Source organism: Cricetulus griseus, chromosome 4, assembly GCF_003668045.3.
Source record: "Cricetulus griseus strain 17A/GY chromosome 4, alternate assembly CriGri-PICRH-1.0, whole genome shotgun sequence".
Taxonomy (NCBI): domain Eukaryota; kingdom Metazoa; phylum Chordata; class Mammalia; order Rodentia; family Cricetidae; genus Cricetulus; species Cricetulus griseus.
Window position 1 is genome coordinate 137,173,811 of NC_048597.1, and position 14,398 is coordinate 137,188,208.

The following is a 14,398-nucleotide window of genomic DNA, read 5'->3' on the forward strand; positions in this document are numbered from 1 at the left end:
ACAATAAAGTAGCATAAAAGCCCATCTTCTGCAGATGTACCTTGGAAAGGAGATGTGGAGGCAAAGGAAGGGGCTTTTCCAAAGCCAGAATTAGGGATGTCATGTTAGGACCAGCTAGTACTTGAGGGGATTTTCAGGAAGAGCCTTTACTCCGAGGATGAGTTGATGCCAAGCCCCAAATCTGCCATCATCTTCACAGACGTGAGCATGCACTCTAGCATATGGAGGTGAGAAGTAGCTTTCCTCCATTAGTTTCCCAAGGAACTAAGAGAACCTTACAAAATCAAGTAACTAGATGAAAGCCAGCACTTTCAATGAAGTGAAAAGACAGACTATATCTGGCTGCACCCTGCAGACAAGGTTGTGTCTGGGAAGTTTCAGCTTTATCCATGTGCTTCCTGTACATGCATGTGCTGGACCACAGCAAACACTTACTTCTAATACAATAGGTCACAGTCAAGGCATGGGAAGCCACTCCGTAAAAAAGCATGTTTCTACTGCTTTTGAATACAAGGCTCCATATTCATTTTATAGATAACAAGGGAAATTATGGATTTAGGAATAGAATGTAATAGTAATCTGGCAGCTGGGTAGAGAATGCACTCAAGAGAAGACAAGAACCAAAAGAAACCAAAGGAATTCCAGCTGGTGTGATCAATACACCACTAACTCTGGACAGCAGAAATGAAAACATAAATTTCACTAAAAACAATGGAGAAAAAACAGATGCTGTGGTGCTGGGGGTGATTTCTATAAATCTGGATGTTCAAAAACACTTAAAATTCTAAACTGTACAAACCAATTTGCTAAAATAAAACCTATTGCTAACCTCATTTCTAAAGTATTCTTAACCTTAAATCAGTAGGAAATAAAAGGTGGTGGGGAATGCATGTCACAGAGGAACTGTGATGAAAACTCAGAAAGTAACCCACAGAAAAAACAGGCCATAGCAATGGGAGCAGCCCTGGGCAGAATGTGTCTAAATCCTTGAGCAAATTCAGCAGACCACTGAGTGGAGTTCTCAGACAAAGATAGCTCTGAACTTTTACAGGTTTGACCTCTGTTTTACCCTGACCCTACTGTATGTCTGTACTCTGGATCAAGACAATGCATGTCTAAACTCAGCATGTGTCTGCTGAAAGAGAAGCTGCTCTTACTGTTTCTCGTGGTACTTAAACCTGTCTGGTCTCTTAAGTCTAGATCAATTCTGGATTTCTTCTAGCATACCTTTGTCCTACATAGGCTGTTTCTTCCTACCACTACTATGTAACATCCAGACTCCAAACAAGTGTCAGGATCAACTCCATGTGTCAGTGCTCCCAATGATGACTATGAATTCTTCTTGCTGCCAAGGATGGAATGCTGCCATGAGGCTCAGCATGGCCAGCCTCTCCCTTCTCTTGGCACATGACATGGTAAAAGAGAAAGACTGGGAAATGTGGAGAGGTACAAGTAAATGTGGATTTACTCTTCTTGAGCAGTTTCCATGGAACCACCATCACCACCACCCCCAGAAAAAAGAGGACCAGAGGGCATACTAAAGAAAGGTCTTTGGTACTAAGTAGTTTTTAAAGTTACATTTTTTAAAAAATACTTTTAAATTTTCTTTATTAATTCAGTATAACAAGATCACCTTATTTTACTATGCCATTTGTTTTGTTTTTGCTTTGTTTTTTTTCAAGACAGGGTTTCTCTGTGTAGCTTGGGAGCCTATCCTGGAACTCACTCTGTAGACCAGAACTCAGAGATGTCCGCCTGCCTCTGCCTCCGGAGTGCTGGGATTAAAGGAGTAGGCCACCACTGCCTGGCTTACTATGTCAATTTTTATTAAGGAAACTTAAGACATTCTTTTAAAATAAAACTTAAAAGCCTCCACTTTAAGTTATTTAAGGGAAAATAAAACCCCAACAGAAGAATCAGTAACAGTTACCTGAGAATATGAGTCACAAGCAACATCTGAAGTACAAGGAATGGATATGAGAAGCTCTCACGGAGAGGAGGCGTCCACATCACTCGGGTACACTGAGAAACAAACAGGCCAGAGAATGCACTTAACTGTAGGTAGTAAGTGAATACAAGGTGAAGGGTGCTATTCACAAACGCAAACTATTTCCCATATGAACTCTAAATGGTACACTGCAAACAAGCTGCTTGGTTTTCTATAAAAGAAACACTGCATAGTGAGAGGTATTGCTGGGCAAAGGGCACACCAGGCTCAAGATGCATATAAAATGCCTGGATATTATATTGTCCTTACTCATTTGTCCACCAGTAAACATTTGTTGTTGATTCTGTACCTTGGGCATTGTGACTAGTGCTGCGGTAAGCACAGGAGTGTGAGTAACTTGTGATAAAGGTTTTATTTCCTTTGGAGATATATCTGAGAGTAGAATGGCTACAAGTTGCTAAGTATTGGTTACAACAATCCAAAATGTATTTCAAAACAGCTGGAGGAGCAAAACTGGTCTTAACAGAGATATGCTCACTTCTGAGGGAGATAAAAGTGCTCACAGTTCAAACTGTGATCTCTAAATCGCATTTTCCACAATAGGATACAAGATTCTGGGAAAATAGGTGGTTTTGTATTCTGGGACAAGGTTGTCCTGAGGCATCGTTTGTACCAGAAAGTGCTCAAAGACTGGAAGAACATATCAAAAGAAGTGAAATGCCCTCAGTCCTTTCCAGAGAAGCTTCTCTATGTGAAGAACAACAGTGAATGTAGACACATGGCTGCCATAAAGTGACAACTGACTACTCGGGTCTAAAAAGTGCATTTATCCCACCTCTGAAAGGACTCAGAGACATCTTAGAAGACAGTGTGGAGAGAACTTAATAGCCATAAGACAGGGAGAAAGGCTATGAAAAGTTGCCTTTTCTGGATACCATAGCCACTGTGACTACGGTTGCCTGCCCTGCCTGAACAAAACTAGGCAAGTCAACAGCCAATCATGAATATGGGAGGGGCTCATGGAGCCCTTTTTTTCTGCTGCCCTAGTGGCTACTGACAATCCTGGGGAAAGGCCAGTCATGTCTTTCACTGTGCACCCCTGGTGAGCCTACCAGGTTTCAAATGAAAAGTTCCAGATGTGTTGTGACACTGAAGTTCCTGGCTAAATTCATTGAGTGGCTCACAGAACAAAACACAAAGACACTGGATGAAGAAAGCAAAATGTTGTAGCTATGATATGGTCCTGCAGAACACACAAGAACTGCAGCATTCTTGAAGCTCCCACACATCAAAAAAAGAACACAGACCCATTTGGGCGATGACTTAATAGACATGTCAGGAAAGAGGAAAAGTGACATGGAAGTGCTCTACATCAGAACCAACCAGGCAAGTGCACAAACTAGTCCTGCACTCATTCAGAAGGACTGAAATTAAGAGAACTAAATCCTACATGCTGACCCAACTGGGAAGGAAACTGGATTCTTGGACTGTGCTGATGAAGTGAGAGCTGGTACTTTCAGAGGACAATGTGGGAAAATACCACAGACATAGATTGAGAGGAAGGAGTCAAACACAGCTGAAAGTATGAATCTAGCAACAGGATCTTATCTAGCTGGTGAGCAAGCAAAAGTCTATAGCATTTTGGGCACCTGTGGGTCCTCCATGGTCAAACCAGTGGGAAGGTGGTCTATGCCTAACTCTGAGATCTGCATTGACTAGCACCTGTCTGTCTTCTGGGAGCAGCACTGTTCACACATGTGGGCACCTCTGTGTAGCTGGTTTTCTTTTGGGTCACCAACCAGTTCCCAAATCATGACAGGGAGAATTATTATTTATGAATGCTGGGCCTTATGCTTGTCCCACTAGCTCTTCTAACTTAAACTGACCTGTTTCTCCCCTTCTGTGTTTGCCTCTGGGCTTTTTATCTTTCATTGTATATGTCCTACTCTGTGTCTTGTGGCTGCCTGGCTGGTCCCGGGAATCTTCCTCTTTTTCATTCGTTCTCTCTTCTTTCTTCTTCCAAGGCTAGATTCCTCCTCTTTCTTATTCTCTCTGCCTGCCAGCCCTGCCTATCCCTCTACTGCCTAGTTATTGTCTGATCAGACCAATCAATCAGGTGCCTTAGACAGACAAAGCAACACATCTTTACATCATTAAACAAATGTAGCATAAACAAATGTAACACATCTTCACAAGTTAGTGATATTCTATAACACCTCTGCTCAAGCTCCTGTAAAATAGCAATTATAATGTTAAAAGCTTACAGAGTACTAGGTTTTCATAAGGCTTCTTCACAGATCCTTAGTTTCACTTAACCCATCCCATAACCCTCCTGTCCCTTGTTCTCCTGTCCCAAATATCCACCCATTCCTTCATGTTATATGTGTTCTACCATCTAATATTTTTTCTTTGATAGACAAGAGTATAGATTTCCATACAGCTTTTTCAGACACTCTTGATTTTCATTTTGGTTGACCTTCCTCCATCCTCATCACTCTACCACCTGTTTCAATTTTTCTGGCCCTAGTATTTCCACTTTCTATTTAAAGGACAGACAGAAATCAAGCTATCTCTCCTAGATAGCTAGCCATCCAGGCAGTGGTGAAAAGTGCTATGTAGGGTACTAGGGAAGAAAACACACCAATGTCTTTACCTAGTGTTAAACCCTGTATACTACAATACCAATACCAACATGCCAGGAAAGATCAAGAGTGCCCACTGTTATAACAGTGGTATGAATATCAGGGGATTAACCAACCATTGGGTACTATAAACAAAACCAAACCTGATGGCTACAGAAGTCACAGGCCTGACATAGAAACTAGTGATGCTGTTTTGCTAAGTGCTCACACTATCAAACTGCCTTATAAATATTTATATTCACATCCACAGATCTGTGCTAGTCGAAGTGTGGCTGAAGCAGCTTCCTATTGTGGTGGGTAATAATTAGGTCAGACTCAGAATTGTTCAAAGTACCAAGGGTTGGAGACTATGAGCACTCAGTCTTTCTTCATGGGGCATCTAATTCAATGTATCTCTACCACCCCCTACCCCCAGCCCAGGGATCATCATGTAAGAGGAATAGAAAGGATGTAAGAGCTGGAGGATGGGGAAGAATGCTATCAAACAGTCTTCTGGACACGTGAAGTCATAGCAGCTATGGCTACCTGCACAATCCAGTTAAAGATTGCAGCATGCATGTGGGAGGGGGTCCCAAGGCCCCACAACTAGTTGAGGAACTATTGCCAGTTGATGGCTGCTGGGGGAAGGAGAGTTGCTTTTCTAAAGGGGGCTAAGTTGTCAATGCTCCAATGGGTTGCCCCACACCCATTAATCATAGGCAGCTCTGATTAGATTTCACTGGACTTAAAAAAATAATAATAATTTAAAAAGAGAGCAAGAAGTAGGGAGAAAGATGTGCTGGGAGGTTCTAGGGGGAGCTGGAGGTCAGGTAGACAAGACTAAAATATACCATATACATGTAAGACAATTCCAAAGAAGAACAAACACTATTTCAAAAAGAAAAGTAGGAACCCATTTCTATAAAGCCTCAAAAATACCAAACGCATCAATAATGACAGAGACAGGGGTTATTTTCCTTGGAGGAAGTTAGGAGTGTAGACTAGACAGAGTCAGGAGAATGCCTGGCTGAGGGCTAAAGACATCTGTAGCTTGTTAGAGTAGTGATTCTCAACCTGTGGGTTGGGACCCCTTGGGGTCACATATCAGATATTTACATTATTATTCATAAAAGTTGCAAGATTACCATTATGAAGTAACAAAAAAGTGATTTTATAGCTGTGGGTCACCACAACATGAACTATATTAAAGGGTCACTGCATTAGGAAGGTTGAGAACCACTGCTCTAAAGAGTGGCTATATAATTGGGTACATATGCAAAATCTGTTCAGCTTGACAGTTACCGCATGGGATATTAATATATGTAAATTACATACCATTTAAAGTCAAGGTTACTATTGAATCTGTAATGATTTGAACACCAAGAATTATGATGACAGGTTATAGAACACTTCATATAAAAAGAACCCAAATACACAGCAATAGTTAAAAATGTAAGAAAAGATTTGTCTTTATAGAGAACCAATTATTACTCATAGATAGAATACGAGAGTTAAAAAACTGCCATTCTCAACAGCCAACAGAGTAAATGACTCAGGCAGTGATCATCAATGAATGTGAGCATTTGATAAAATGCTTTACACAAAACATCCTATATCTCAAAGCATCAAGATACACACCACTAGCTGTTGTTTAAAAAAAAGGATAAACTGACTTCCACCACCTGAACAATGGGACTGCGTGGAGAAATCCCATAATGTGGCAAACTGGTCTCACAAACCTCTCAATGTATCACAATAAAAATGATGTATTTGCTAGAGCCTTTGAGAACTGTCTAATCGGGATCCATTGGTGAGGAAACTGACAAGTCCAAATCACAGAGCCTTTATGAAACAGTAGGCATGAATTCTTAAAAGAATGCCATTCAGTTGAGACAGCAGAAGTACTGCACTGTGAGAAGCATTCTAGATAAAATGGCAAGCAAAAGCCATGTGTAGTCCTTAAACTCTGTACCCAGGAATGCCTGGGATAGCTGTGGAAAGCTGACTGTGGATTATACTATATCATCACTGAATTTTAAGTATGAGTCATGATAATGTAGATTTTAGGCAACTAAGTCTATCATGATAATGTAGCAGCTTTTAGGCAACACATCCCAAGGCATTTAAGGAACGATGCCATCAGGCCTGCATCTCATATCCAAAAAGAGCAGGAAAATGCCTGTCAGGGTAAGGTGTATTCATAACAGTATGATAAGGCAAACATGAAAACTGGTCAATGAAGAGCTAACAAGATGGCTCATCAGGTAAATGCACTTACTCCAAGTTTGAGTTCAATGTCCAGAACACACATGGAGAAGTTCTGAGAAAGTCAATTCCTTCCTGCAAATTGTCTAGACTTTCATTATGTGGTGCATGTGGTATGAACATGAACACACACACACACACACACACACACACACACACACACACACACACACACGAAAACTTGAAAAGAAACATTGTTGAATGAAAGTGAAGGCAAACATGCCCTTACTTATATAAGAAATCCAAAGAGTTATTCTCAGAGAAATGAAGAATAAGTGGGAATTTTTAGGGCTGGGGGTAGGAAGGACATGGGTGAGGGGGAGGCAAAAGTGTGGCTCAAAGGCACTAAGAGTGTTGGGGGTCTGCTGGACCAACCACTATAACCATGGTAAATAACCCACTAAGTATTCTAAAGTAGCTCCAAGCATACTTTTAATACTCTTAATCACAAGAGTTGGTAATTATTTTGGCTAAATCCACAATGAATACATCGATCATATAATTATTGTTTTCAATGAAATATACTGAAATAAATAAATCTCCCTGTTTAGTAATCATGAACTACAAAATCTTTAGTAGTTCCATTTAATACATACTGGGATATTATAACTCCCTACTATGAAAGAATATTATGAAGATTATCAAAACTATTTTCAGTATCCTAAGAATTGTTTCCCACCTCTTATATAAGCAAAATAATCATGCCAATAAGTCACTAGTCCCATGAGAATTCATATTTTAATCACAGTCCAGTTAACATCTAAGAGACTCAATATCCTACTCCAGAGATACTTGCTCACCCAATGTCTTTGCTGCCCTAGTCAAAATAGCCAGGGAATGGAAACAACCTAAATGTCCTTCAACTGATGAATGAATAATGAATGCTTGCTACACATGCACAATGGGATTCTACTTGGTTGCAAAGAAAATGAAATCATGAAATTTGCAGACAAATGGATAAAATTAGAAATGCTGCACTGAGGTCACCCAGACCAGAGACTGCATGTTCTCTCATATTTGTGGATCTTAGCTCCAAACTTTAGAAATTCGAGTATGCAAGGAAGCAAGGAACAAGCTCTGGAGATAGGGATAGTAGGAGGCAGGTGCTACAAAGGAAGTAACGTGGGTAATGGGGAGAAAGTAATGGTAATACAGAGCAGAGGGAAGGAGAGATAACACTAAGTAAGGTGTTTGGAAAAGGCATAGGGAAACACTGAATAAGCTAACTTAATGTATGTGTATGTGTGTTTAATGGAATTGCACCACCTGGGGTAATGGTGCTACCCCTAATACCTAATAAAAATCTCAGTCCCAGGCACAGGGAATATCCCCTCAAGTTGTTGGTCCGAGAATACAAGAACCTCCAAGACGAATGGGGCTATGTATTTCTATTGCCTTTGGTCTCCTTCTAGAACTTGCTGAAGACACTACACACTTTGGCCATAAGATTTGAAGGAATTGTGATACAAGTGGACTGCACACCTCCTCACTGAAGACTGGCTCTCATGGCATCCTGAGGCTATGTAAGCTGCCAAGGAAGAGAAGCCATCAGTAGTCCTACCCAACTGTAAGGCCTGTAAACTTTCCAATGACTGGACTGGAAAAATATCCACAGTAGAGCAACAGTGGCATTTTTTGTCTTGGGTATAAGCAGCAGCTACCTAACTAAACTTGGCCTGCACAATAGGCAGAAACTTATGCCTAACAATACAAACATAGCTAACTACCCATGGCTGAAAAGGTCACAGACCTGAGTAGAGAACATACTACTGCCATTTTCCTAAACCAATGTAATTTCTAACTATGCTAAAGCTTTGTCCTTATACCAACAGATAAATGGAGATTTCACTCCTCACAAAGCTTCTTTATACAACAGATGGGAACTGTTACAGAGACCCACAATTGACCATACTGCAGCGTTAAGTGACTGTGGCACCCAACCCCAAATGACACATCTGCAATGCAATCTCTACAGCTAAGACTCAGGGGAAATCAAGGAACAGTAAACAGAAATTCCTCTAGACATGAAAGTGAAAATGCACCCACAAAATCTCAACAATATAATTGCCTGAGATGAGACAAACCAATTGACATGTCACTGTAGACAGGGTAAACTACACTTGGCCCCACCCCTAGATGAAGTATAACACCTGGCCTGTAGCTGCTGAGATAGGAATAGTCAATTTCCTCCATAGATGTGCACCCAAATAGGCTATGTATTTACAAACCATCAGCCCCAGACACATGGACACATAAACAAGGCTAAGTGGAAATATAGTTTTAAAGGGTTAATTAGATATGGCCCAAAAGACAATTTTCACCTACCTTAACTTACTTTTCTAAAGTAAAATTTTGAAATTCTCAAAAGGCAGTATATATATGGATATATTCATAAATGACAGTATGTTTTATATAAAACACCAATCATGCATAGCAATTTTTAAAAGTCTCTATGGAAAAGGCTAAACAATTTTATTTCACACACACAAAAAGGAAATTTCTAACAGACAAAACCTAAAGCAGAGCTATAGAAATGGCTCAGCAGTTAAGAGCGGTTGTTCCTCTTACAGGGGGCAATTTAGTTCCCAGGAACTGTAGTGAACTTCTCATAACTGCCTCTATGTAACCCTAGCTCCAGGGAATCCAATGTCCTCTTTTGGCATCTACAAGAACCATACATACCTGCACACAGACACACAGACACACAGACACACACACACACACACACACACACACACAGGTATGTACACAGACAGATCTGCATGCAGACACACATATGCTCACACACAGACACACCCAGGATGAAGAATATTTGGTACTTAATTGTTTTTGTTTGGTTCTCTGTGGTGCTGGAAATTGAACCCAGAGCCTTGAAGGTACCAGGCAAACACCCTCTCATTAGCTATTCTTCCAGCCTTTTACAAGGGCTCCAATGCACTCTCCCCATTCCTTTTTCTTCACCAACTCCTTTCATGTATAAAGGTTTCTGACAAAATAAGTTAAATTTTTGTTCTTTCTTCCCTTTTATTAATTTTATTTAAATTAAAAACAATCTTGTTTTACACACCAATCCCAGTTCCCTCTCCCTCCCATCCTCCCATTCTCCCCCCGACCTCCCCTCCCCCATCCACTCTTCAGGGAGGGAGAAACCTCCTCTCATGGGGAATCATTAAAGTCTGTCCCATCATTTGGGGCAGGACCTAGCCCCCCCCCCCCCCCCCGTCCCATGTATCTAAGCTGAGAGAGTATCCCTCCATAGGGAATGGGCTCCCAAAGCACATTAATGCACTGGGGATAAATACTGGTTCCACTGCCCCAGGCCCCATAGACTGTCCAAGGCCCCCAACTGACACCCACATTCAGGTGGCCTGGTTCTGTCCTATGCTGGTTCCCCAGCTGTCAGACTGGGGTCCATGAGCTCCCACTTGCTCAGGTCAGCTGTTTCTGTGGGTTTCCCCCTTTGCTCATCATGGTCTTGACCCCTTTGCTCATCACTCCTCCCTCTCTACAACTGCATTCCAGGAGTTCGGCTCAGTGCTTAGCTGTGAATCTCTGCTTCTGCTTCCATCGGCTACTGGATGAAGGCTCTAGGACGGCATTTAAGGTAGTCATCAATCTCATCACAGGAGAAGGGCAATTAAGGTAGCCTCTCCGCTATTGCTTAAATTCTATACTGTGTAAGCTCACATTCCCCTACACCCTCCTTCTATTTATTATTTTCCTTTCCTTATTGCTGAGATTTGGTTTCCTACTCCAGGATCTTTCTGTGGTATTTTTCCAGTTTCAAACTGTGATAACCACCCTGCCAAATGAATGCCAACATGGGCACTGGTAACATTCCATTTTCCTACTTTATCTGTACAGCATGGACGCCATTCTCCCCATACCTGAACTACTCTGCCCCTCTTCTGACTTACACCGCATCATCTTTTGTTTTAAAGAATGTTTTTAAATTGATTCTTTGGGAATTTAAGACATCATATGTTTAACATCTTCACCTCCTTCCCCACATCCTCCCATAACCACACTTTTCCTCCTCCCCACCCACCCCATCAAGTCCAGTTTGTGCTGTGCTGGCTGTTTTGGGAATGGAGTCTGCCCAATGAATGTGGTCTGCCTACTGGGGAGTCACAACATCAAAACACCGACACTCCCTCTCCCGGAAGCTATGGAGTATTAGTTCCTCAGCTGGGGAGGAATTCTTGCCCATCTTTTCCCTTCTGTGCTGGGATTTTTTCTGGCGCAAGCTCACACAGGCTTGCACATTCGGTCACAATGACTGTGAGTTCACATGTGCAACCGCGCTGGAGTGGCTGGAAACACTGTTTTCTTGATGTTCCCCACAACCACCGGCTCTTGCGGTTTTTCTACCTGTTCTTCCTGGGAGACCCCTGGGCCCTGAGGGGAAGGGATATGCTATGTATGCCGCCTGTAGGCCCATTCTTTTCAGTAGTATACTGCGGCATCAGCCTACAATCACACAGTTCTGGTCTTGTGACAAGGAAACATTTTAAAAAATAGCAAAGCTGTTGGCTTTCCCTGTAGCTTCCCACAGTGACTTAATAAACAAGAAGCAAGCTCATCTACATGCCTTATCCCAGAATGCAGACCCTCAGTACCGCTACTCGTGATGCTGAAAAGTCCCCCATGTTCAATTTTCACTCAGATTTCAAGGTTTTCAACTGATTTTTAAAACTTGTGTTAATCCATTGTGCTACACATTACTTTAGGTAAGCTGGGAACAAACTCAGTATATTGAGAATATTAAGCAAACACTCAACCACTGAACAATAGCCCCTGCCCTAGGCATTTTACAGTTCCTCTGATAAGGCAACAATTTCTTCATAATACCATCTGGGGGGAAAATTTATAAGATGCCAAATCTACTACTGAGACAACTAATTAATGAAAAATAGAACCAAAAAGTAACTAACAAGCCACAACTATGTTTCAGTATCTGAATAATTTACTTCTGTGAGTATCTCTTCTCAGAAAGTAAAGTGCTGGGATGGCAAGATGGCTCAGCAGGCAAAGGTTCCTGCTGACAGCCCTGACAACCTACACTTGGTCCCCAGAGCACACATGGGGTAAGAGGGAACAGACGCCAGAGAGCTGTCCAGTGACCTTTATGAATGCCATGCCATATGCACCCTCAACACACTGGATAAACAAATACAATTTGTAAAAGAAAGGTACTGACTAATAGCCAGTAGCAATTACACCGAGCAAGGTTCTACAAAAGTGGCTAGATGCATGAATAAGTATGAGCAGAGTAGATGATTTCTGTAATGCAAAAATTAAATGCTTTAGAAACATACATATTTATTTACTTTTTTTTTTTGACAAGATCTCACTGTGTAGCCCTGGCTGGCCTAAATTCTCTATGTAGACCAGGCTGGTCTCAAACTCCAGAGATGCACTTTCTTGCCTCTTGAGTGCTGAGATGAACGCTGTGCACGCAGTTAGAGACAGTTTTAAAAGATTAGAAGAAAACAGGAACTAAAGTTGTCATAATCTGAAAGCCAAATGGCACACAAAATTATAATAAGTTTTTAATTACTTGAATTCTCACCAATGTTTTACCAAAACTGTAGTGTATGCTCTTAATTTTAATGTCATATAAAAATGTTACTTTTCTACTCTCAGCTATCTAAATAAAATATAACAATTATTGAGCCTTTCCATAAAAGCAAAATTCTAATTTTAATTGTTTCATGTACCTTTTCCTATAAAAAGGATATCTAACTGAGCATGTTTTAAACAAACTAAACAGCTGAAAAATGTTAAGAAGAAAAATCCATCAACCTAAAAAAAATCAGCTAATCTGAATCCTACTTTTAAAATCGAAAATTGTAAGAAACAATATTCCTGCTACTTGAGAAGCAAGATTGTAAGAAAAACATAAGGAGAGGAACTAAGAACCCAGGGTCTGTGAGGGGCACAAGGGCCCTCTGTGCTCAACAACAGTGCCTTTCTCGCTGCATCTGGATCTACATATTCAATCACTCCATGCCCCAGCACCCTACTCTTCACACACAGTGCTCCTGTCTTGCCTTATGAAGCAGTTACTTCCCATTTCGGACATCATTCTCACAGAATCAGCTTCAAAACATCCCACAATCCAGGCTATTACAATGTGCATTAGCAACAGTCAGGATAAGTCAAACCCTACTCTTTTCTTGACCCAAACTCACATTATACTAAATGCATTGTTGCTGCTGCCCTCACAGGTCAAATGCTCTAACCAGATGCCACTCTACTTTGCATTTCAGTGATTCTAAATAGTGAGCACATATCAGGTGAAAACCCATTAGCAACTAGATAACATTCATCTTTGACAGCAGTGTGTGTATCATTACTCACTCAAAACCAAAGTCTGTTCAAAGACTGCAGACACTTGGGGCATGAAGATAAAAGATGCAGACATCTCACACATCTTTGTTCTCCCACACACAAACATTTCCATGAGAAGTCTGGATGGACATACTACTATAAAACTCATTTACAGGTATGATTACCTTAGAGGAAGGAATGTATTGAAAATCTGAATTAATAGAATTTTATCTGAAAACTAGTAGTAATAAATAAATAAAACTCCAAAGCTGAGTTACCAAGCACAAGGCACTTTATGTTTTCAAACCTGTGTTAGGCACTTCACAGAAATGAGCTCATCTGATTTATGCAATAATGTATGAGATGAATAACACCATCATCCCATTTACAAAGCAAAGGAACAAACACAGATCAACTGACTTGTTCAGGTGGCACAGATGCTAAACGGAAGAGCTTGGATTTGAATGCAGTCAGTATAGGTCCAGAGACTACGTCCTTGGCCTGTGGCTATCTTTGGATCGCCCTGAATACTTGCAAATGAATAGCTTTGAGCAAAGAGTCTGAGTAGGATACTTAAAAGTACATTGCTCCTTGAATCTAAGAGTCACCAGCTTTAAAACCAGAGTCACTATTTGCTCAAATCATAGAGACTCCTGTCATTTAAGAGAACACCAGCATTGAAATTTTGAGTCAAAACAACAGATCAAATGCTTAAGGAACACTATTACAGACTAACTATAATTTGAAGACACCTGCATTTCAGGAATGTTTCTGGAAGTACCTTCTGATGACCTACCTCTCCATGATTGAAGAAGAAGCATAACACTGTGACCAGGCCTCCCAATCGGCTGCCACTGAAAAAGAGAAGAAGAAGATGTAATGCAATGTCAGAAATGTAGGTCGCTCCTGAAATGATGCTTCACAATCTGGTACCATGATAACCTTCCACCACCAGACTGCTCTGACCACAAAAGACCTCTCCCATGTTCATTCATAAAACAGTTGATGCCTTCCAAACTATCACTAGTCAAAATACAAGATACTTTTTTTTTAAACACACTTGCCAGCTGAGTGAGGTGACACACATCTGTGATTCCAGCACTTGAGGTACAAGCAGGAGGATCAGGAGTTCAAGGCCAGACTTAGCTACTTAGTTTGAGGCCAGAGTATGAGATCTCCTGTCTCAGAAAAACAAAAACAACAATCTCATTTGCCACCTATAAAATGTGCA

The 14,398-nt window shown here is 41.0% G+C and overlaps 1 protein-coding gene across 2 annotated transcripts in view; it reads right to left on the bottom strand.

Annotated features, from left to right (window-relative positions):
• Dpy19l1 (dpy-19 like C-mannosyltransferase 1) overlaps positions 1–14,398 on the bottom strand; it is a 94,232-nt gene that overhangs the window by 36,901 nt on the left and 42,933 nt on the right. For both annotated transcript variants that reach the window (XM_027411696.1, XM_027411695.2), the window contains exons 7-8: positions 13,964–14,021; positions 1,931–2,022 (exon numbers count right to left, since the gene is read on the bottom strand). In XM_027411696.1, the coding sequence (XP_027267497.1) occupies positions 1,931–2,022; positions 13,964–14,021 (150 nt within the window). The remainder of the gene's footprint in view (positions 1–1,930; positions 2,023–13,963; positions 14,022–14,398) is intronic.